The sequence below is a fragment of the Olea europaea genome, chromosome 18, assembly GCF_002742605.1.
Source record: "Olea europaea var. sylvestris chromosome 18, O_europaea_v1, whole genome shotgun sequence".
NCBI lineage: Eukaryota > Viridiplantae > Streptophyta > Magnoliopsida > Lamiales > Oleaceae > Olea > Olea europaea.
The window spans coordinates 31,485,332-31,508,097 of NC_036254.1; the positions used below are offsets into that span (position 1 = coordinate 31,485,332).

At 35.6% G+C, this 22,766-nt stretch overlaps 4 protein-coding genes across 5 annotated transcripts; 2 read left to right on the forward strand and 2 right to left on the reverse strand.

The window, feature by feature from the left end:
• The first annotated feature begins 263 nt into the window (after window positions 1-263).
• LOC111367022 lies at window positions 264-1,036 on the forward strand. The gene is made up of 2 exons (XM_022987698.1): window positions 264-564; window positions 960-1,036. Exons 1-2 carry the CDS (start codon window positions 264-266, stop codon window positions 1,034-1,036), a joined length of 378 nt encoding a protein of 125 aa, XP_022843466.1.
• A 10,713-nt stretch (window positions 1,037-11,749) lies between these two features.
• On the forward strand, window positions 11,750-12,168 carry LOC111367023 (leucine-rich repeat protein 2-like). Its single transcript, XM_022987699.1, has 2 exons — window positions 11,750-11,993; window positions 12,035-12,168. Exons 1-2 carry the CDS (start codon window positions 11,750-11,752, stop codon window positions 12,166-12,168), a joined length of 378 nt encoding a protein of 125 aa, XP_022843467.1.
• An 11-nt stretch (window positions 12,169-12,179) lies between these two features.
• On the reverse strand, window positions 12,180-13,117 carry LOC111368177 (ATP synthase subunit b', chloroplastic). The gene has a single exon (XM_022989419.1). The coding sequence runs from the start codon at window positions 12,994-12,996 to the stop codon at window positions 12,337-12,339; it is 660 nt and encodes a 219-aa protein (XP_022845187.1). The 5' UTR covers window positions 12,997-13,117; the 3' UTR covers window positions 12,180-12,336.
• Window positions 13,118-14,110: 993 nt separating this feature from the next.
• LOC111368178 lies at window positions 14,111-17,611 on the reverse strand. 2 transcript variants are annotated; one of them, XM_022989421.1, is made up of 5 exons: window positions 17,160-17,611; window positions 16,908-17,007; window positions 16,033-16,132; window positions 15,151-15,242; window positions 14,111-14,617 (listed from the first exon to the last, which is right to left on the reverse strand). In XM_022989421.1, exons 1-5 carry the CDS (start codon window positions 17,344-17,346, stop codon window positions 14,380-14,382), a joined length of 717 nt encoding a protein of 238 aa, XP_022845189.1. In that variant the 5' UTR covers window positions 17,347-17,611; the 3' UTR covers window positions 14,111-14,379. The 2 variants fall into 2 exon arrangements, with proteins under 2 accessions (XP_022845189.1, XP_022845188.1); XM_022989420.1 differs by having other exon boundaries at window positions 14,111-14,623; window positions 17,160-17,609.
• Between the last annotated feature and the right edge of the window lie 5,155 nt (window positions 17,612-22,766).

The window sequence follows — 22,766 nt, forward strand, 5'->3', positions numbered from 1 at the left end:
TGTTGCCAATCACGTGTTTGGTCGAGCACATTCGTAAACCAATGCAGAAGTGGTTTTACGAATGTCGAACCAATGCAACCACATACAGTACTATATTGTCGTCGAGGATGGAGAACGAGTTACAAACAACATTTGAAGCTGGTACTTGGCTTTGAGCCCATGAGTTGACAAATAGCTTGACCCAGGTTGGAATATCCAACGATACGGAGATAGTGGACTTCTCCGACAACACGTGCACATGTTGTGAGTTTCAACTAAATCGTATGCCATGTGCTCATGCAACTCGTGGTGCTACCCTAAGCGATAAGTCATTATACAATCTATGCTCTCCGTACTATATATCAAAATATTGGAGGGGTGCCTATATGGAAGTCATAAATCCCGTTACACGGGAAGTGGATTGGGTTGTTCCAAATGAAATCCTAAGTACTCATATTTTGCCACCGATTGTATGTCGTCCTCCAAGTAGACCACCGACGCGACGTAAGCGAGCTAGATATGAGTCCACTACCCAACTGAGGAAATGCACTCGATGTGGGAGACTTGGTCATAACCGGACCACATGTTCGAACCCTATTGTATCACAAGACACTTGAACAAGCGTGATGTGTAAAAGTGGTTGTGAAATGTAACCCCGAAAACGTAATTTAAATCACCATTGTACATTTCTAACTTATTTTATGAATCTGTTGTTATTATCGTATGCCAAAACAAATTTGGTCGTTATGTTTCGCAAGCAAAGTATCGATCATTACAGTTCCATTATCCCAAAACGAGATGAATACCTTTTTCTTACTATAAACTTAGCCGATCATAGAAGTTCCATTAGCTTCGACTGACAGTTTGTCGAAATGAAAAATTGATTTTCATGAGACCATAGTGAACAAACAAAACGTCAACATTACGTCCCGACAATTCATATGTCGTTCCCGACAGATAGTCTCTATAATTCTCGACAGTTGGAAACAACAGCGGCTTGAAAACCTACACTACTGCGGTTGCCTATTATGGAGATACAGTTTCTACACGTATCTAGATAACATGACCAAAATCATCCATACCACAAAATAGTAAACATAATTTCTTACAAAAGGGCCATTTATTGCACACTTGCACTGCTTTTGACAATTTAAGAATCTCTCCCACTTTCCCCATCAGACTCGTCTAAGCTAATGACAAATACTTCTGGAGGTGGAACATGAGCCACCCACTCATTCGAGTCGGACGGTGACTCGACCGAACCCCTGACCTCGAAGACTTGATCGAGAACGCTGTTCGGTGACTTAGATTCTGCACTTGACACTTCATCGAACTCGGCACCATGCTGCTCAACTCTTACATCCTCATCGTCTGACAATAAAACGATGGAAAATTTAGCTAATGAACCCAGTATCGGTGGATGCATATTGGAGTTGAATGTTTCATTGCTGGAGGTGGATGAACCCATTATCTCGCATCAACTACCTGTTTCAAAATGGAAGTCTCACAACAGCTTTCATGACATATGAAATGTAATTTGATAGACAATGCTTGTGATGCATTCAACATGTAAGTATAATTGTATTGGAAATACTTGTTACTTGCAAAAAATGAGCAACGTATAATATCTACAACAACATGTTACACTAAGACACTTGTATTGGACAATCCCACCATTTTCAATTTTCGAAAAACAAGGAACTTATAAAATTGAATGGCCCACCTAGTTGAACTGTCGGGCTCGACAGATATTTTATTCATTCTCGACAGTTGACGAAAACGTGCATTGCACTAAAGATCCTATAACTTCGAATTTTGTAAACTGCAAAATAAATGAAGAAGAATAAATAGAAGTAGCACTTTTTTACCACAATGGTGTTCAACTACATTGAAAGTGTCACAATGCTCTTTAGGTAAGTTCAAAGTGGCACAATACCTTTGCTACAAAATTGCTTGTAAGCAACAATGATCTCCTGGTATTTATAATCATCCTGAAAGGAGGAAGTAATTACTTCATTATCTACCCAACCACCAAGTCCAATCTCTAAGTAAATTTGAAAAGCAATTGGTGTGATGGTTGAATATAATAAGTGTACCTTTACCCCCCCCCCCCATTGTACCATAATTACTATGACATTGGCAGAGACTAGAATACTTCAATGATGTGTAAAATTCATGTTATCTGGTTTCTTGCAACAAATTACTTCTCATTTGCTAGCTTGTTAGTCGCACCATGGTTGTAATGCCACAGTTTCTCACAAAAAAGACTCATCATGTTAACCCACATAAGAACATACGAAGGACAATGGAATATACATAAACTCATTTGTCAATTAGTTGTACCATGGAAGTCATGACTTTGACACTTTTAATGGGTCCTCATCTTAATCCAATCTATAGTTTACTAGGGCACTACGACATTCAATCCCGCTATCTCCTCGTAAATGGATATTCGTAAAACGTACACATACATAATTTTTTGTGCTATACAATGTACGAGTGTTGACAAAAATTGAATCAAGGCACGAAGTACCGTAAGTACGATTCACATAACATACTAAAGCCGGATAACTTATACAAGTTGTAACACTACAACAATTTCAGCAAAGGTAAACGGTAACACAGCATTCACCACGGGAATTGCAAAATGTGAGGAATGCGTCTAAGTGTCACCATGCTTGCCAACTAGCCTGACTGATATGTAAATTACAAAAATAAATGAAAAGGGCACCAATATCTAGCCAATTAACAAACATCCTTCACCACCTAAATTATGTCAAAAAAATGCAAAAGCATGCTGAACCCCATCGTCATGCTATGTTCGGCAGTTTATCCATAGTTATTTCTGTTTTTGCTTTGCGCTCCCCCTCGTGTAAGGAGTCCTGGTAGTAGGTGCCGGACGTCACAGCCATGCCGATCGTCGTCTTTTTATCGTAACTTCCCATCCTGATTGGGCTACATAACGGGAACTGGGAAAGTTGCAACGTAAGCAAATGAAACGAAAAATAAATTAAATTGTCAAAAAATGATGCAATACCTTGCATTTCATCCATTGTAGCGAGCACTAGCACAGGGTCATTGTCGGGGCATGGCTCAATGTGTACTGTGTTTGTCGAAAACAACAATGAAATATTTTCAGTGTATGACTACCTCTAGGAATTTTCAAATTATGCCAAGTACATGAAACAACAATCTACAAGTTTTCCTCATAAATGACCCGCATACCTTGCAGATATTTGGTTCCAGTAGGCAGCATGTCTTGCTCTTCGTCACGGTCACCAGGCGATAGGTGATGGCCCCCTTCGACTACAACAAATGAACAATTGTAAAGTAATCGAATGCCTGAAATAATATTTGTTCAAATCGTGAAAAACAATGCAATACCTTGCACTTCTTCGATTGTAGAGGGCTCTGGCACGGGGTGGTCCTCCGGGCACGACTGAATGTGTGCTATGTCTGTTCAGAACAACAACGAAACAGCGAATGAAAAGTAAATTTTAACAATTTTCAAAACTTCCGAAATACCTGAAATGATAATTAATCAATTTGCTCAAAAGTAACCGACGTACCTTGCAGACTTTCGGTTCCAGTGGGCAGTGGCATGTCCTGCTCGTCCAGGCATGGCTCCATGTGTTCTTCATTAATGTACATACCGTCTCCCTCTTACCTGTCAATCCCCATGTCTTCGTCAATACCGTCAGGCAACGGGTGGTGGCCTGCAAAGCCTCTATAGTCTAAAATGAATGAACAATTGTCATACAAAACATGTTAGTGACCAGGGTTAAAGTGAACATTGTCATAAAGAATTGTAGTACGCATATGGTGAGTACCTGATTGTCTGGGCTCGGGGTCCACATTAGTCGCACATGCAGTGGTGGTTGTAGAGCCGGATGTTGGGACGATGGTGGATATGAAGTCCTTCAATTTTTTAAATTCATCGGATACGTGCTGCATGATTTCGAGCTTCACAGTGCGGAGCCACATTTCGAACAGAATTCTTTAATCCAGCAACATGCCCTGAACATCGTCTGTTGTGAGGCTTGATCCAGCCATTGCAGTTGGTCGGACATGAGAGGTGGATGTTGCCTGCACGAGAAAAGTAGCTCTATGCACTGGGGGTGGAAAATGTCCCATTCTATCCACTTCGTCGAACTCGATCACTGTCACTATCCCCACTGTCGTGCTCCTCGGAGTCCTCGCCTTCGGCCTCTCCGCTCTCATCGGCTCCTGACTCCTCCTCCTCGCCACTGGTCTCCCTACCGTCATGGGCCTTATCAGAAGTCTCATCCTCGAAGGTGCCTTCTTTGGGTGTGCCTATACGCTCTGCTTGGAACTGCGGAGCAACACTGTCCCTGGCAAGGTCATCCAACGCAGGGACAGGATGATCATTGAACAGCACAAGAGTTGCAATATGAGGTTGTCCACACTCGACTTCGGTGGGACACAGCGTCGCGTACACATGTAGCTACAACATAAACATATTCGTTACGAAATCACTACATGCTACAATGACGAATGGAAGGAATGAGAACGTAGAAGTAACATAAATTTTTACCTGTACATTCTTGAAGAAAGCGTCGTACGTACGCTACTGCGGCTGTTTTGTTGATGTCCAGCCGAGAAGTTGGGGGAACGTTCACCAAGATGCTGACCGAAGCGATCATCAATTTTAGGCACCACCTTGAACGCCCATATCTGTTACAGTAAAAAAGAAATGTGAGTTCATGACGAAACTAACCACGAAATACATTTGCATTGAAATAATGAGTAGGTAAAATAAAAATACCTGTATGGCAATGGAAAAGTCGTGGACTGTGTAGCTAACCACCTTCTCCGTCTTTTTAGTCGTATCCAAAAATCTTCTTGCCCAACGGTCCCGAAAGCCCTTTATCAGACGTCCATACGAGATTCTACCCCAAGGATACGAAAAGAACAAGTCTAGATCATCAACGATCGACAACGTCTCCATATCGATACCAACGTTGTTATCTGGAGCATTGAAGACTCCTTCGATGATCAAAGCGAGGCCGAGCTTGTACCGATCGGCTCTAAGCGTTGACGATCGAAGAAATGTCTACTCGAGTTGGGCACATGAAATCTTGTCCACATGTTTAAAGTATTTGTCCTTTAGTCTCCTCTTGTCAAGAACTTGGTTCATGACATTATCATCCGAGAGAAGACCACAACTTAATCCAGTGACAAGGGCATACTCTTGAATTCTGAACCTGGCATTCTGAACCTGGCAAGGTGACCTTGCAAATTGAACCACAGTTCATGCCGCTTATTTGTTTGTATGCAGCAGAATACGAGTTGTTGGATTAATTGGGTAGAGAACTGGAGATCCGCAACTTCGGACAAGAACCCAAGGCATGAGTTGCGTAAGTCTGCCCGCTATCGCTTGTCAAAATGTTCGACGACTATTTTTATATACTGCAGATTGCTTCTCTACGATACGTGGCCCCACAAGCGTGCATTCTCTGGAACAAGAGGCTCGAAATCCATGTCTACAAAGACAAAATAAGAAATAAATACGTCATACCAAAATATAAACTTCCTACCAGCATAGGACCAAAAACCACAAATATGTTGTGAAGTGTCTTTCAACAGTTCCTCCCGAATGCAACGAGTGCCACCCACAAGCTCAATGTGTGCAAGTAAAAGCAAGGTTATGACACAAGTAACATAAATATTGAAACGGAAGATATGCCCACATCAAACATGATTTCCACCAAATGCATATGAGTACCCACCATATTACTTCAATAAAATAGCCCTAATTCAGCCCACTGAACTTCAGAAATTGTTGCATACAAAAAATAAAAGGAATACTGATATCTGAACGCATATTACATAGAAATAACATTTTCTACTAGTAGGGCAGGGCTAGGCAGGTAGGAACTGAACTGTCGGTCCCGACATTTTATCTATCGACGGTTCATCTGTCGAGAATTACTGAGGATAACTGTTAGGAACGACAGTTGAGCAACAACTATCGATAGATGAACTGTCGGAAAATCTAGTTTTTCTCTTCTTCCAGGTATTATTCAAAAGCTTTTCACTCGATATTCGAGCACAACGAAACATGAAATCCACAAGGATGCTGTCAAGTGTCTATCGATAGTTCCAACTGAATGCAGTGAGTACCATCCACAACAGAGGGATTGCAAGTGAAAGCAAGGTTTTCTCCACATTACACAAGTAACATAAACATTTGAACCGAAGATATGAGTGTCAATCAAGATTTCTACCAAATGCATTCGAGTACCACGCATATAACTTCAAGTCACGATTTAAGAATGTACTTTTGTGAAATTGAAATGAGAACTGAACTTCAATTTTTCATCTCAAAAATTTCAATTTCTTCACATCATTTTTGTAAATGTCCGTAAAATTCCTTAATTTCGAAATAAATAAGTTCATTCCGTACAAACCACATGTCCAGAAACACAAATTGAGCAGATAAATATAAAATATGGATTGTAAGTGAAATCAAGGTAATTTTCACATCAGATAATCAACAAAAACCAATGCAACCAGAATCTCCACATTATGTGTGCAGTTACAAAAGTTTAACAACCTTGATTTATTTGGTGAACGAACTTCTCAACCTATATTTCTTGTGGATTAGCTTTCTCAATTTCTTTATATTAATACTTGAGAATTCTGTTCTATTGTTCAAACAGTGTCATGCTAAGAGATTAATGTGTATATATCAAATCAATAAGTTGGTACTTTTTTTTTTTTCAAATAATGAAATATAAACACTAATTAAAGATGACTTCATCTAACAAAACTACCCTACCAGCTGCTATTGCATGAGCAAACAATGTAATAAAATGATAAGTCAGTACATTAATGTAGGTGAACTGGTTATGTCATGATATAATTATAATTAAGAAGACTTGGAAATTACAAAAACTTATGAGTTTTAACCACAAACAATGCATGGTTGTTATAATTTTCAGAGTGGAAGAAAGTTCTATGTTAAAAATATTGAATATGATGATGTTATTTATAGAACAGATTTCGATCATCCTTGTCTTTACACTTTGCAAAGTTGTTCTCAATCATTTTTACTAAATAAAATAAAATGATTACTCAAACTCCATAATGAGAAAGAGTCAAATTCGAAACAACAAGGTTGAAGCTACAACAATAGTACTAATGTCTATTTACTTCAATGAAGTAGACTAAGCATAAACACAATCAACAGATTCTTATATGTGTTTACCAATGAGTGATGAAGAGGAACGCGTCATCATTCCTTAGCTAAACTAGAGAAATGTCAAGTTAAAAACTAAAGAATATACATCTTGCATAAAGAATGCCAGTAATTAGCTATAGAATTTCAAGAATCATCTTCGGTCCAATTTATAATGATCAAGAAATGAAAATACATTTTTACATCCACAGAAAATGTAATAAATGCCACAATAACATTTAAATCATTCAAATGAGATACAAAGTATGACAAAATCATTATGCTAATGAGTGATGATCAGCGTAAGCTTCACACTTCATTTTGCGATAAATTGCCAAGAAAAAATAGAAAACAAATTTTGTAGCCAACAATTAAAAATAAACCGAAGTTCATCATATACTGTCGTCGCATTCGAAACTAATATCATAAATCGAGAAAAACATTCGAATCAAATGACCTATATTTTTCATATAGATTTCCACTTCAAATCACTAATTAATTTGGAGTGCAAAGACAATAAGGGGAAGTAATCTTTAATTTGAATAGATTTCAAAATAATTCTCGAATGTAGCATTCAAGAAAGAACCAAAGTAGGAAATAAAAAATTAAGAAAATAGACATTAATTCACATGTGTAAAAGATTTTTATGATTACTTACAAAATCAACTATTTGATAATAGCTCTTGTAAAGATCAGATCCCAAGTCCTCAATCACCAAACCATCTTCTTTTTCTTTATTTATAAAGATTATAATTTTGTAGCCAACAATTAAAAATAAACCGAAGTTCATCATATGCTGTCGTCGCATTCGGAACTAATATCAGAAGATCGAGAAAAACATTCGAATCGAATGACCTATGTTTTTCATAGAGATTTCCACTTCAAAGAACTAATTAATTTGGAGTGCAAAGACACTAAGGAGAAGTAATCTTTAATTTGAATGAATTTCAAAACAATTCTCGAATGTAGTGTTCAAGAAAGAACCAAAGTAGGAAATGAAAAATTAAGAAAATAGACATTAATTCACAGGTGTAAAAGATTTTTATGATTACTTACAAATTCAACTATTTGATAATAGCTCTTCTAAAAGATCAGATCCCAAGTCCTCAACCACCAAAATATCTTCTTTTTCTTTATTTATAAAGATTCTAATTTCTGAAATTATTTCTAGTCAAGCCCAATTTTTACAATTTTTTAGCGACAAGAAGATTGCATAATGTAATGAAAATATGCTAGATTTAAGGGGGAGAACCAGAACCTCCTGCTTTAATTTCCCCAACAGACACTTTTCCAACCTAAAGCTAACATTTCTTAATTCAAACTCCCAAACAAGCACAAACAAAAAGCTTATTCACTTTCCAAAATATGGCATGCAGAAGTAAATCACAGCATGCTAGCCCAAGTTTCAAGAAAGTACAGAGAACGTTTTTGGAATCGAACGATTACCTATTTCTTCTTTTAAATCGACGATTTCCTTCGATTCTCAATGTGGGTTTTCGATGCCTCTTGGGGTGGGTTCTGGGCCTTTTTTTTCTCTATAGCAATCGTGTAAATCATGAAGCTCTTGGTGGTTTAGAAAAAATGCAGAAGAAAAAAAACCAAAACTTAGGTTTTTAACCACGCAAATCATCGGCGGTGGACATTTTCACTTTTTTTGGATGAAAGTCGATGGCTCAGCTTCAAATGATTCTACAGAAAGAAGGGAGGGAATTGAAATTAAATGTGACTCTTTCACCATAGACGACGGCACGGGATTGTTGTAGTTTTGTGGACTTCGTCGGCACTGGACAATAGAAAGGCGGTCGGCGACGACGCTATGGATTTGAAATCAGAGAAACGAGATACACAGTGAGAGAGGGTTAAGGAGAGAAGATTAACCCTTAAAGGGAATGATAGATATTTTTCTTCTTTAGGAAACGTGTTATTGGGTTTTGGTAGGTATTTTTTATTCTTCAACCTGACATTAGATTGTACAATCTCTTCGCTAGTCAATTCTCATTTAATTGGGACCTGTAGGGCATTTCAAATTATCTAAAGGGGCAAATATGTCAAAAAATAACATTTTTGTAATGTAAAAAAAAAGTGACATTTTTGTAAATGTGTTGGACAAATTTGACATCCTCTGTAATTTCCACATTTTTATTTTACTCTCTACAAGATTTTGATAACGAGCTTAGTAGATTAATGCTCAGTTTGGCAAAATTTATAATTATAAATACAAATGGTTTAATTTTATTTTTTATAGCACGGTATACTATTCACAAATATTATTCATTTAAAATCGAAGAGTATGTTCCAATGAATCCACAAATAATATACTTAGGATCAAAATCAAAAATCAAAGAATCGAACAAAATGTTCGTTATTTTAGTGTCACGTGGACCAGTCAATGAAATGATATTAGCATCCATCATTTGAGGGTCTAGATCTGAATTTGATCTCGATTTTTGCTTTTCTCGTAAATATTTTTTTGAAAATTTTTCTTCACTTTTTCTAGATTTTTTTTATGATTCATGTATCCGAATTTCGTCTGACTAATCCTACAGTCTTCCCCCTCGGTTCGCCACTCGAGTAAATTTGGATGGTAACAGCTTATACACATTTGAGTCGAACATTCGAGGGATGCAATTCTTCACTTTGTGGAACTTCCTTTACGAAGTATGGACAAGACCCTAGAAAGAGCAACAAAATGCACCATAACTTTGCTTCCACAGAAAATCTGTCTTCCAACATAAATGTTGCCTTCTACCTATCGCGGGGATTCGAACCTTCAATGCTCCGCAAAAAACCCTCATACTTTACCACTGCATGCATGCCCACTTTTTCTACATTTTTATGTGAATTTTTTGTGGTTATTGGTTTGTTAGTGGCCGCAATATGTTGAATAGAGGCTGCTCGCGGAAATGATGAAGACATTAAGAATTAATACTTAGCATGTTTGAGTTCCATTTTATTGTAAGAATGTATTTCGAATAGTAGATTAATGGAGAATATATGATTAAAACTTAATGAAAAGTTTTAGGTTTGCGTGCAATATTATTTTATTAAAGAATCTGTAGCTGAAAAGAAGAGAGAGAAAAATATATTTTGGAAATAATAGGATAAAAATATTGTTTCTTTTTCTTTGATCCTTATTTTCAGATATGAAGATTGAAGGAGAAGAATATTGTTTACTTCCATTTCTTTGATCCTTATTTTGAGAAAGCAAAGAATTTGACCAAGCATTTCGCTTGATGGTGATGGCCAGGCGATGGTGAATTTTTATAGCGATCCAATGATATCAAGTAACATGATTAATATATCTAGTAAAACTTGAATTTTTTAAATAGAAGGTAACATTCGTTAACATAACATGTTAACTTTGTAAAAACATCGTCTAATAAAAAGTAACATGCCTTAACGCAACATACTACTCCTATAAGACGTTGATTTTTTTAATGAAAAGTAACGTAGTAGCACAAAATGTTGCTTGTATAAAACATTGATTTTTAATGAAAAGTAACACATACGCCTTTTCTAGGATTTTTACTATTTTTTAGATTTTAAACCAATATTTGATTGAAGCATAAAGTGTCAAATATTGGTTATTGACATTGACATGGTTTCACAATAGAAAATATTACAGATATCTTGGAAATACTGGACAAGCTTTACCCCTACACAGCTCGTGGAAGATTATCTTGGTCAAAATCGAGAAATCGCAAGGTTTTGAACTTTGTAGAGAAGAAAAGAAACAACAGTGTCCACAGATATCTCATCATGTCAACTACATCATGATTAAGCGTGATTCAATTCATTTTGTTTAGAACAAAGATTGGTGTTTTTATGCGAAGGAATCAGATTTTTATGTTACTCTTGCCACTAGTTTGTCAGTTATCTCACATATTCTATAAGAAAATTGTTTTCGAATGTATACATTCAATAATTCTTCACACTGATCAATGTCCAAACAAAATTAACAATGAGCTCTATTTGTTTCCATTTCTTGATTCCTTATCTCTTGATCTTCCTGTCAACCTTCTCAATATCCACGAGATGTACTTACTGGAAACATCATAGATTGTGTTACATTGCTTTCTATCAAGACTCTGATCCACTGCAGGTCCGGAGCATGGGGAGCTTGGCCTCACAACCTTTCTGGCACCATCCTCGGTCTTTTTTCAACTTGACATCATTGACTAAACATTGATATGTCCCGAAATAAACTCCAAGGGGGCTACTACAAGGCATATTCTCTACTCTCCAAAGACTGGTAAAGCTAAATATTGCAAGAAATCAACTAATAGGAAATATTCCTTCCTCGGTTTGAATGCCAAGAGCTTATGTCGTTTGCTATAAGTATAAATGGCTAGAACCATCTTTTTGAAATATGCAGAAACTTGATTGTCTTGCACTCAATCCAGATCGAGCTTGGATATGTGAAACCTGATGACTTGGATTTCATGTCATCCTTGCTAAATTGTACTCACTTTCGCCTTCTACATCTGAGTGAAAACAATTTCCAGGGAGTTTTGCCAAGGCAATATTTCAGGGCTTAGGCGATTTACTGTTGGTTAAAACTTGGAGACAATGTATTTGTTGTCAAACCAACTCACTGGTAGTATTCGTAATTCTGTAGGAAAGCTTCAACAGTTAAGAATATTATCTCTTTATGAGAACAGATTATCTGCGGAAATACCATCTTCTATCAGACATTTAACCACATTGACGGAACTCTACCTGCAAGGTAATAATTTGCAGGGTAACATACCTAATACTCTTGGAAAATGCCATTCTTTATTATCAGCTGATCTTTCTCAAAACAATCTTAGTGGTTATATACCAAAGAAATTATTAGCCTCCCATCTTTATCAGAATTCTTAGACCTCTCAAGCAACTGTTTAGTGAGCTCCCTTCCTTCAGAAATCAGTGGTTTAGAACATCTAGTCCTCTTGAATCTTCCTAACAATGTTTGTCTGAGACTACTCCAGACAGTTTCGATAGCTTGATAAGCTTGAGGGAGCTTTACAAGATTCTTATGAATTGACAAATATTAAATTCCATATTAATTACAAAACTATTAAAAATAAAATAGGCAACATTTTGAGTATTTGATACAGTAAGTAAGACCTTAAGATAATACAAATGGACAAGTTACAATCGCATGATCAAGAACTTCAAGAAACAGGGAGGACCTTCTTGACAATATCCTCACTAAGAGCAGCAATCTGCGAGTCGAGAGCCTTAATAGTATCCTCCTTCTGCTTATCCAAATTAGCTAAAGCCTCTTGCAACTCAGCCTCCACTTTCTTCCTCCCCTCAGCTATCTTCTGCTCCACCTCAAGCTGAGTCTCCTTCTTCATCTTGTTCAACGCAGCCGATATCTCTGCCCTAGCAGCCTTCATCACAGCCGTAGCCTGATCTTCCAACTGTTTCACCTCTGCAGAAGTGTCCTTTACGCTGCTCAGCTTCTCCCTTATAGCTGCATCCCTTTCATCCATAAATTTCCCCAGAGGGCTGTAATAAATCTTGTCCAAAGCAAACATGAGGAACAAGAATTCAGCCGCAATAATAGGGAGTGTCAAATCGAAGTCGAAAAGCGCCGCCTTTTCGAATTCTTCAGCCAAGGAGGGAGGTGCCTGTGAAAGTGAGAAGGAGGTGGCTGCAAGAATTACAGAAATGGACTTGAGGGAAGAAGCGGTCAGGGAGAGGAGTTGGTGGGGTTTTGGGATACTGGGCAAGGCTAATTTGGGGAGGACCTTGATTCTTGTGGAGGAACAGGTGGAAGGGGTGGATGTGATTGGGGCTTTGGAGGAAGCCATGATCATGTTCGCCATTTCTCTCTTCTAGGTTTTCAAGCTACCTCTCCTCTGTGAATGTATGCAGGTATGTGTGGTGATTTTTCACAGAGAATGCAGATCTAAGAAAGGCTATCTCAATCTATGCCACACAATCTATGCCACACAAATTGATGAGGTTGTAGTGAATGAATTCAATTTGATTCAGGGTGACGTATGGCCGAGCAGCTCCGGGGCTTGCACGCCCAATTCGGCCTAGCTCGTACGGACTCGGGTATTGAAATCAGACTAATTTTGAAGTGAGTCATGGGCCATTTCATGAGCCGGCTCGTTTTAGGCTCATGAATCTATTCGTTTTGGGATCGTTTTATTAATTTATTTTTATTTTTTAAATGAAAAAATGAAAAACACAAGAGCTTGCAGACGGCCGACTTGGCCACAAGATTCACGAGCTCGAACCGAGCCTAGTTTGTGGACACAACCCAAACTCGTGTATCTAAGGGTCAAGGTGACTCGACTCAACTCGATACATGCCACCAGTGGCGGAAGCAGATATTTAGTGTTAGTAGAGCACGATCAAACTTATTGGTTAAATAATCTCAACTCTCACTCTCTCAATTGTTCGGTCATCGCTGTAATTCTATTCCAATTAAAAAGCCCAATTATCGTTATTGTCCAAATCTGATTTTTGGCTCTAAAACCCGCCCAAATAATAATAATAATAATATCTTGAAAGTTGGTGGGTCACTTGACCCACCAAGACCATATATAGGTCTGCCAATGCATGCCAACTAGAATATGTAACATGCGTACTTGAAGCAGGACTTTTTTTTTCTTTTTTCTTTTTTCCTAATTTAATTCTTTCTTTTTTTTACATATTTTGTAAGAAAAATCCCCCCGGCAGAGGGAGTGGGGGGATTCCATGTAAAAGAGAAAATCGGAATGTCACCGTCTAGCCACTAGCAAGGTCATCGGGTAATTTCGAATCATACCTATAAATCCTTTTACTAGACATGCTAATCTAAATACAAATTCTACTGCAGTTAGCTAGCTTATATTTGAGCTTAATCTCAGATCAACCACTAAAACTAGGAGAAAACGGAGTTCTTTCGACATTCGACGAAATGTAATTCAGAGGTAAGCCAACAGGAATGTACTAAGGCAAACGTTTCTCATTATTCAGCCTCAATAATGGTGACAATGGAGCAAAAAAAAAAAAAAAAGATCAAATCTATCTTTTGATTCTACAAGTCATAATTCATTTTACAGGACAGTTTGCATTATGGATGTTGAGCTTTGATGAAAGCTTTCCGACTCAAGTTCATTCCCGGTGATTGGTTGAGGCACAGTCCCAGATCGTGAAGATGCAACAATCCAAGCTGTTGCCCTGCTTTCCAAGTCTCCCCTTTAGATGTACATTTATTACTGCAAAAACCGTACGACATTTTTAAAACCTCTTGCTAAACTCTGTGAAAATCTCGAGGAACTACTCTTCTCCACTGTCATCTCAGAGCTGGGCAATTTATGATTTGGGAACCACCCTCTTAACAAGTGAGTTAACTTGAACTCATATTGCATAACGACACCTTTATCAGACTCAACATTGTCATCTTGCTTGTTCTCTATGATCTCTATATAATGACTTTGAACATTCTCTTGTCTGTTCCTGTGTCCATTTAAATCACAAAATGTTTTAAACAGGACCAAATTAGTAACAACATGCATCGATGATGAATAGCTTCAATAAACGTGTGAAAGCTAGGAAATCTGTAATCTTCTGGTTTCCGTGCTGAATATTGATTGGAATGCAAGCTCCAAGATAATCTCAAAAGGTTTGAAAAGACAAAAATCCTCATAGTATATTCAGTGTTCGTTTTATGAATCAGAAGGGAAGCAAAATTGAGGGTGGAGTCATAATTTGATATATAGAAAAGAGATGTCTATTCTAATGACCAGAAACTTGGAAGCTGATGCAACAAATATTAGGTGCATTTGCACTATTTGTTTAACAGTACAAGGGAATATGATTTTCATCCAATATCATAATTATTGCACCATGGCCTGTTCTGAACATGTCTATTTCAGTTGACTCTGTTACAATGATGGAGATCACAATGCCTCATGATGGGGCAGTAATTAGGGATAAAGCCAACCAACACTACCTAACGAAAAGTGTGAGCACAAGAAACTTACCTATCAGGTTCATCATCTAAATCCGAGTCCTCTTTCTCTGATTGCAACCTTGCCAAATTGTAGTTGATGGAGGAATGGCGAGTAAAGCGAAGCTGGAGGAGCAAAAAACATGAAGATTATGACACAAGACAAGATGTGCAACATAAATTTTCTTATGGACAAAATTTTCAGCTAAACTAATGTAATGGATATTTATACGGCGATAATTACAAACAGATTCTAGAATACTAAACTGAACAAACTGCTGTTTTAAATCTAGACAAAGTATTGATTATACGATCTTTTTAGTTGTTCACAAATTCAATGAACTATAAACAAGGACTACATGGCGCTGATCACTACAAACCAACAATTTTATTTCTTTTTGTATATCTGGTTTGCTCTCATTTTTCACACAAATTGGTCATCCATTGTCACAACTGTTCCTAACTTATGGTCATGAATTTCATATCAGATCATCCATGACCTTTTTTATAGAGAACTTTATGATAAACCAGAATCATCCTACAGAACTCATGTTAAACCAGAGTAATGTTGTCTTTAGTCAATTTATTTTCTCCATGAAGGGAAAAGGAAATGCCACAATTCTCCCAATTATTATATTTTCTCCCAATTCTATATGATGAAATCAACTAGAAGAAATAACAAAAGAGAGACCAGATTTATAGGTTGTAAATATGATCTGTGATTTAGCTACTTATGATCCATGTGCCGACACAATATTAAAGCATCTGAACCTACTTCACTCTATGAAGAATATAGAGGGCACTGTTTCTACCTTGTCTTCTCTTGTTTCCCTTTAGTGTAAATTTCTAGTAAATAAGACGTAACATTTTGCACGAAGTTGTCTGCAAACACATATACTCTAGAACAACTACGAACCTGATCACCATCTTTGATCTTGTAGATTCCTAAATAACTGCTGTCATTAAGTAGCTTGTGGCTATTGTAGGAAAGACAAAACTGACCCCATACATGTGGCCTGCATAAACAAATTTGACTTCCATTATGGTATCAGAAAGAACCATACAAGATAATTACGACCGGAATCTGCCAAAATATAAAGCCATTTTTCTCAGAGATAAATGAACATTAATAGCACACCACGAAAAATCCAATTCCAAACTCATGCACGTCTGAACTAAACGTAATAAACTCCCATTATTAAGAAACACATAACTTATAACAAATTTATATTGGAAAAATTCGAATGCAAATATGGAATTGATGCTTTCAATGCCCATAGCGAATACAATTAATCTACTGCTGTTCAAAAAGCAATTCAATAATCTACCAAGAAAATGGAGGTGCCACCACAAATTGAGACGTCAAATTGAAATTACCATCTTGGTTTGAGTGCTGTATAGGGAACAGACAATGACGATAGGACAAAGGAATAAGCATAGGAAGTTGATTGCTATTAGAATAAGAATTCGTAATTGATAAACACATTCTCCATGTATATGGTAATGTAAGACTGTCTCCATCTTTTGTACGGTCTCAGAAACACCAATTCTGGCCAATTTTCCTTTCTTCTCAACTTCATATAATCACGGGTGAGATGCACCACAAGAAAATTGAACTTTCATTGCCATTCCAATTGTTTTGCAATTTCAGATTCATATACCACTACCAGAATTAAAATTCCAAAACTTACGGCAAATTGCTGATTCAATCCATCATATGACCTCCCCCAGAAAAAATAAATAAATAAATAAATAAAAATGATAAAGTTTCACAAATTCAGAGTGCATTACCATGAAACTCTACCAGGCCCTGTCTTTGGCAAATGACTAAATGCCGCCTCAACCGCCAGCTTCAGCTCCTTCACCGTCCCTTTTTTAGCCACCTGAATTTCTATAAAATGGAAAACACAATATAAAATCCGAAATGTTTAATTCCACATGCAATTTACACACATTAGCACATACACATACACGCCAGTACAAACACGTATCTCAAATCATCCGCATTAACAAAAGAAGGGGAAAACACGAAAAGCAATTTACCAAAAGATGAGCCGTCCAATTTGAGAACGCTGAGCCGGAGGGGCTCCTGAGGAAGCTTGTTGTAGGAAAAACTCTTCCTGGAGAAGCTATCAACGCAGAACAAAGGGGAATAGTGGACTGCACGCGACATCGATCCATTGGGAACCCTTGGGGCATAAATATCGTCATCCCTCTCCACAATTTGCATCCTTAATAACAGAAAAACGAAACCCCAATATAATTCCCGCCTTTCAAAATTCCCACATGGATTCACATCTATAGAGGGATGATATTGTATTAGTTTTTCTCTTGCGGTATGGGGAATATGAGCTCTTGACTTTACGAGATTCTTTGGAAAAGAGTTAGGGTTAGAGTGTCGCTTATGTCGGAGGGGATTCTTGAGAGAGAGAGCATGAAAATGATTCTCCTTTTCTTCTCTCTGTTGAACGAATCAGTCCCTGACTGGTTTTGGAGGAAAGAAACGACAGTTATTTTCGTTAAAGGAAGATCTAACGTTCAAGTACGCGTCTTTATAAAGCGTGTGTTTATCTATCGCGATTTGTATCAAACTCTTAAATTTTTTTGGTACTTAAATTCTATTTAAATGGTAGTAAATGATGCACGGCATAAAATATTTGGGACACAGAAGATATTTATTTTCTTCATTCAAATTTGTGTAATTTTTATTCAAATTTTAAACTAATTAAGATTTTCATCATTCAAATTTGTGTAATATTTATTTATTTTCTTATCATCCACTTAATCTTTGTTCGTCTAGATTAAGCTCTAAATGAAAAGATTGTGCTTTCTATTACAAATTATTTTAAATATAATACAAGCTTTCATATAAGGACCTTCAATTTCTCTCTTGTTTCTTTCTTTTCTTTATCTCTTCTCTTAGTTTGAGTCCATCCTTATTGCGTTTTTATATCACAATTGTATGATATCGTAACAAGTAATATAGTAGGCTTTTGAATTCGAATTATTGATCGCGCAAGGATTATACTTTAGTGCTTAATTTATTATTTCTAACTATGAAAAATATAAGAATTGTAAGATGGTGATTGTTTTTCTATCTATATCTACTAATTGAAAATAGTAATATGTACACAAAGATCGATTGAAAATTCAAATACGGGATAGGCATTAGAACATAACAATTTCATCTATTGATTACCTTTACATTCATAAATCTAATATAGTGTTCAATATAATTCTTCTATTGTATTCAGCTCTTGTTTGAGCAAGATCTTTCCATCAAAATATATTCTTCAACGATAATTTGATTCCATTCAACCACACATTTTACAATAAAATAATATTACACGTAAACTCAAAACATTTTTTTTATTTTTTAATTACACATTTCCTATCATAACACTATTTTAAAATATATTTTTTCAAAAAAAAAAACGAGGGGGGGGGGGGGGGGGGGGGGGGGGGGGGGGGGGGGGGGGGGAGGGGGCTCAAACAACCCCTCAATTTACTTCTCTTGAGTTCTCATTTAACATATTCAATCACATATCTCCATATGAATCAATCTTAGTTAAACGCACTATTTGTTCTAACAATAATTATCATAGATATCTCTACACATTATAGTGAAATTACTACATTTTAATACTTAATCTAAATCTAAAACTCACATCTTGATTCGTAAACAAATTAACAAAATCATTAAATTATTGATCAAGTAATTCAAAGTATTAATTACATAATTGAAATCAACACATATATAATGAAAAAACCTGAATCTTAAATAAATAAAAATAAAATAAAATAAAGGTTTTTAATAGATTTCATGGTTTGCCTTAATAGAAAATTTAGCTACACATAATGTAAAAGAAAAGCAAAATATTTGTATTGAGTGTATCCTTGAGTTTTGAATTGTGATATAAAAAAGTGGATGAATCTTACACCAAATTCCTCTTGTTCCGAATCTTGAATTCAAATCCTCAATTTTTTTCTCCTCTGATTTTGCCCTTATATTCTTCAAGTTGTGTTTTGTGTCTCTTAATGTGTGAAACCTTTCAAAATAACCTTCATTCTTGTATTTATACTTCCTTTCCCCTTTCCTGAAATTTGGAGTTTTTATGAGCTATAAACATGCCAAAAATTCGAGCTCTAGACGTATTGGGGGCGCCTAGGCACCGTATAGTGGCATCGCAACGCCGCGAAGACATTGAGGTGCTAGTTCTTTGGAAAAATTCAGCACGGTAAATTCTTTAGTATTTTTATCGTAACTTTCTCTCCCGATATCCGCTAGGGGTGATTCAAATTGATTATAGAAATAGCTCAAACAGCTACAATTTGACTATAAACAACTCTTTTCCAATTCGAATGTTATTAGGTAAAAAAATGGGTATCAATGTTGAGCTAAATATTTGGAACATCCTTATGCTGTTAAAAATTGATTTGTAAAAATATTTTGGTCATATTTTACTCATTTTTTTTATTTCTAATTGCATTCAATTGGACCTTAGCATTCTCGAATCTTCATCGTGAGGTTCTAACACTACTTTTGAGTTTTTACACTTTAGTCCCCAAACTTTGAATCTTGCTCATTTTCACCAATTTTTGCTTCTTTATTTCAATACACTTCCATTTTCCGAGTTTTACCTAATAAACGAAATATAAATAAATTAAATTATATGTTTTCAAAAGAATTATTAAATTTCTATATTTTTAAGTCTAAATAAATGTGTAAAATACACTTATCAACCTTCATATTGATATCAAAGTTTGATGATTTTGTCTGATTAAATTACTCTACACGTGCACGTTACCGTTCATAATACGGTAGCCCGTAGCAGCAACCCAAACCCATCTACATACCCAAAAAACCAAGTTCAAACAAATAAAAAGCAGTGAGAGATTGTAATTGTATTCGTAATAATAATAATAATAATAATGTGACCATTCTTTTATACGGACTATAAGGATATTATACGAAAGTTTAGGGATGCATTTAGGATTTTTGTTAGAGAGGACTGAAATTTAAAAAAATCAAGTGCAAAATTTATTTATAAATTAGTCATCGGACGACGGTAATTCAACAATTTCTTTAATATAAACTATTATCAATGGCAATTAGAAAATGAATAAATAATTAGCGACGTGGAGGCAAATGAAGTATTTACTAATAGAGTAAAACTGAGAAGCATGAATCTAAGTCGTGGAGGAATTGGTTCAAATAATTAACCAAAAATTGGAAAATGAAAAGGTGTGTAAAAGTAGAAAATAAAAAGGTGTGCGAAAGTGAAAAATGAAAATGTGTGATTACGTATCAACTTCGACCAAATATTCGGAGTTGATCAGATGGTCAAATTACGAAAGTAAATAGACCAACTTATTCTACTCGTCGAGTAGATCGTTGTAATATATTTGGAATCTCAAAATCAATTCCGGATGAATGAGAAATTGCGGACTAAAGTTGGAAGAAATGAATTATTGCAACTTTTCGAAAGAATGCAGGTTTTGGCTAAGTGTTGTAACTTTTCGAAAGGATGCAGGTTTTGACCCACACTACTTTATTTGCAACTTTTTTACATCTATAAATAGAACTCTATGGACATGATTTTGGGTACACTAATTGCATTGAGTATTCATTCTCCTTTTACAATTCTCTCATTTCTAATTCCAGAGTATTTTTATGCATTTTCTTGGTAGAGAAGGAATTTCGTTCGAGTTCGCTGGTCGAAGTCATTTGGAGTGCTCCTATGGCTCGAGATGGTCGTTGTATCTTGAGAGATGATTGCCAAAAAATCGTTAGCACCGATGCGGAACAAATTCATCTTAAGAAAACAGTGTTAAACATTTGTCTCGACCAAAAATTCATCACTTGCATATTTCTTCCTTCATTTTCTAAGTTTCTTAATTATTTTGTTCTGCAAGGTTTGATCCAAAGAATAACTTGCTTTCGTTCAAGAATCAAAAAAGATGAATCCATATTCATGCATTCAGATTCGATAACTATTATTGTTTTGTTTCTCAAATTCTTTTTCGGTAAGTCGAAATTACGTTTCGATTTTACGCAAATAAACGGTATGCTTTTGTAAATATAATATGCACATTTAAATCGGTGTATTCTCCAACAAGTAGTAGCCCAAATAAATCAATAAACGAAGGCTTTAAAATAGTATAAAATTAAAATGTAATTGGTTAAGCAAGTAGCAACATTATAAATATAAAATCAACCAACAACTAAATTTTTTTTACAAATTCCAGATTTTCACTTATTATTATTATTATTATTATATGAAATTAGATGAAATAAATTTTAAAAATAGAAAAGACAAATAAATTTTAAATCAATCACACCCTTCAAACAAAAAGGAAAATTCTACATTTTTCTTTATTGCCTACAGTCTACTCGATCAATGATGACAATAACTTTTGTATATCCATGTTTATGCCAATATTATTTAACCTTGATAAATATAGATTGTCAATATATTATTCATGATGTTTTATCACATTTTAGTATTATTTTTCAATTAATTTGATCATATAATCACACAAATACGATGATTTTCTTTATAAAATTTCAACCCAATAATTAAAATTTAAACACAATAATTAACGTTCCAGCTCAGTCTCCTCCTATCCGCCTATGCAAAAGTTAATAAATTTAAAATTAGAAACCTTGATTAATTAAATTTCTTTCGTGTCTTGAATATATTTCTTGATTAATTTTATAAAAGTGTTTATATCTCAATTAATTCAAGTATTTTATACTGCTACTACTAAAGAGACCCTACAAAGCCTATATAATTGAAGCTCAATCAATAGACTACGTCTACTCGAACTTGAACTGCTGGAATTAATTGTTAGCCTCTTCTCATTCAGCTAAAAACGCAAGACTATGCTCTCGAATTATTAAAATCACAAAATGTATATTATTAAATATATACATATTAGGCACCATTGAGCCAATTTTGAATATCACGTCTTTTTAAAATAAGATAATACTAAAAGATATTTTTGCTCTTCCTTAAATTAATCAACGAGTAATTTGTGGGTGGAAAATGACCATTTATATGCATGAATTTCTAACATTTTGACCTTCTTTTTGATGTTCTATAGCTCGTCGAGTGCTGATTCTGCCCCTGTTTAATAGGTGATTAGGCTCATTTCCCAACTATTAAACAAAAATAAGAGCAATCTTCAATGGATACCATTGTTAAGTTACTTTTCCTGGTTTTCAATTTAGTTTTGGTTTCATGTTCATGGGGGAGTACGTGTTTCGTTGGTGACTAGTGAAGCATAATAAGATTGAGAGAGTAGTCGACATGATACCTGAAAATTAACGTGACTTTATTTAATGGTCTATGTGTCCTATGCTTAATGTGAAATTATTGTGCAAAGGTTTCGAAAATGGGGTTGAGCACAGTGACTAACGGGTGATAAATTGAAAGTTCTGTACGATTTTTATAAATTAATAAAGTTCGAGGACCAAAATAGGACGCACCCTTAAGTTCAGTGACTAAACAGATTTCAACCCTTTCAACTTTATTACTGTACAGGCTAACTTATTCTCCAATTAATTAAACTCAAAGCGTATGGTTTTACCTAACGCTTATTTTAATTATTGTTGATGAATGAAAAGTCGCAACTCTGCAATAAGTG

Coding starts and splice junctions, on each gene's coding strand:
- LOC111367023 (XM_022987699.1), top strand. CDS start 11,750: ATGTATTTGTTGTCAAACCAACTCACTGGTAGTATTCGTAATTCTGTA. Junction 11,994..12,034: donor TTCTCAAAACAATCTTAGTG/GTTATATACCAA, acceptor CATCTTTATCAG/AATTCTTAGACCTCTCAAGC.
- LOC111367022 (XM_022987698.1), top strand. CDS start 264: ATGCCATGTGCTCATGCAACTCGTGGTGCTACCCTAAGCGATAAGTCA. Junction 565..959: donor TGGTCATAACCGGACCACAT/GTTCGAACCCTA, acceptor AATTCTCGACAG/TTGGAAACAACAGCGGCTTG.
- LOC111368178 (XM_022989420.1), bottom strand. CDS start 17,346: ATGCAAATTGTGGAGAGGGATGACGATATTTATGCCCCAAGGGTTCCC. Junction 17,008..17,159: donor ATTGGACGGCTCATCTTTTG/GTAAATTGCTTT, acceptor TCCATTTTATAG/AAATTCAGGTGGCTAAAAAA. Junction 14,624..15,150: donor TTAGATGATGAACCTGATAG/GTAAGTTTCTTG, acceptor AAATGGACACAG/GAACAGACAAGAGAATGTTC.
- LOC111368177 (XM_022989419.1), bottom strand. CDS start 12,996: ATGGCGAACATGATCATGGCTTCCTCCAAAGCCCCAATCACATCCACC.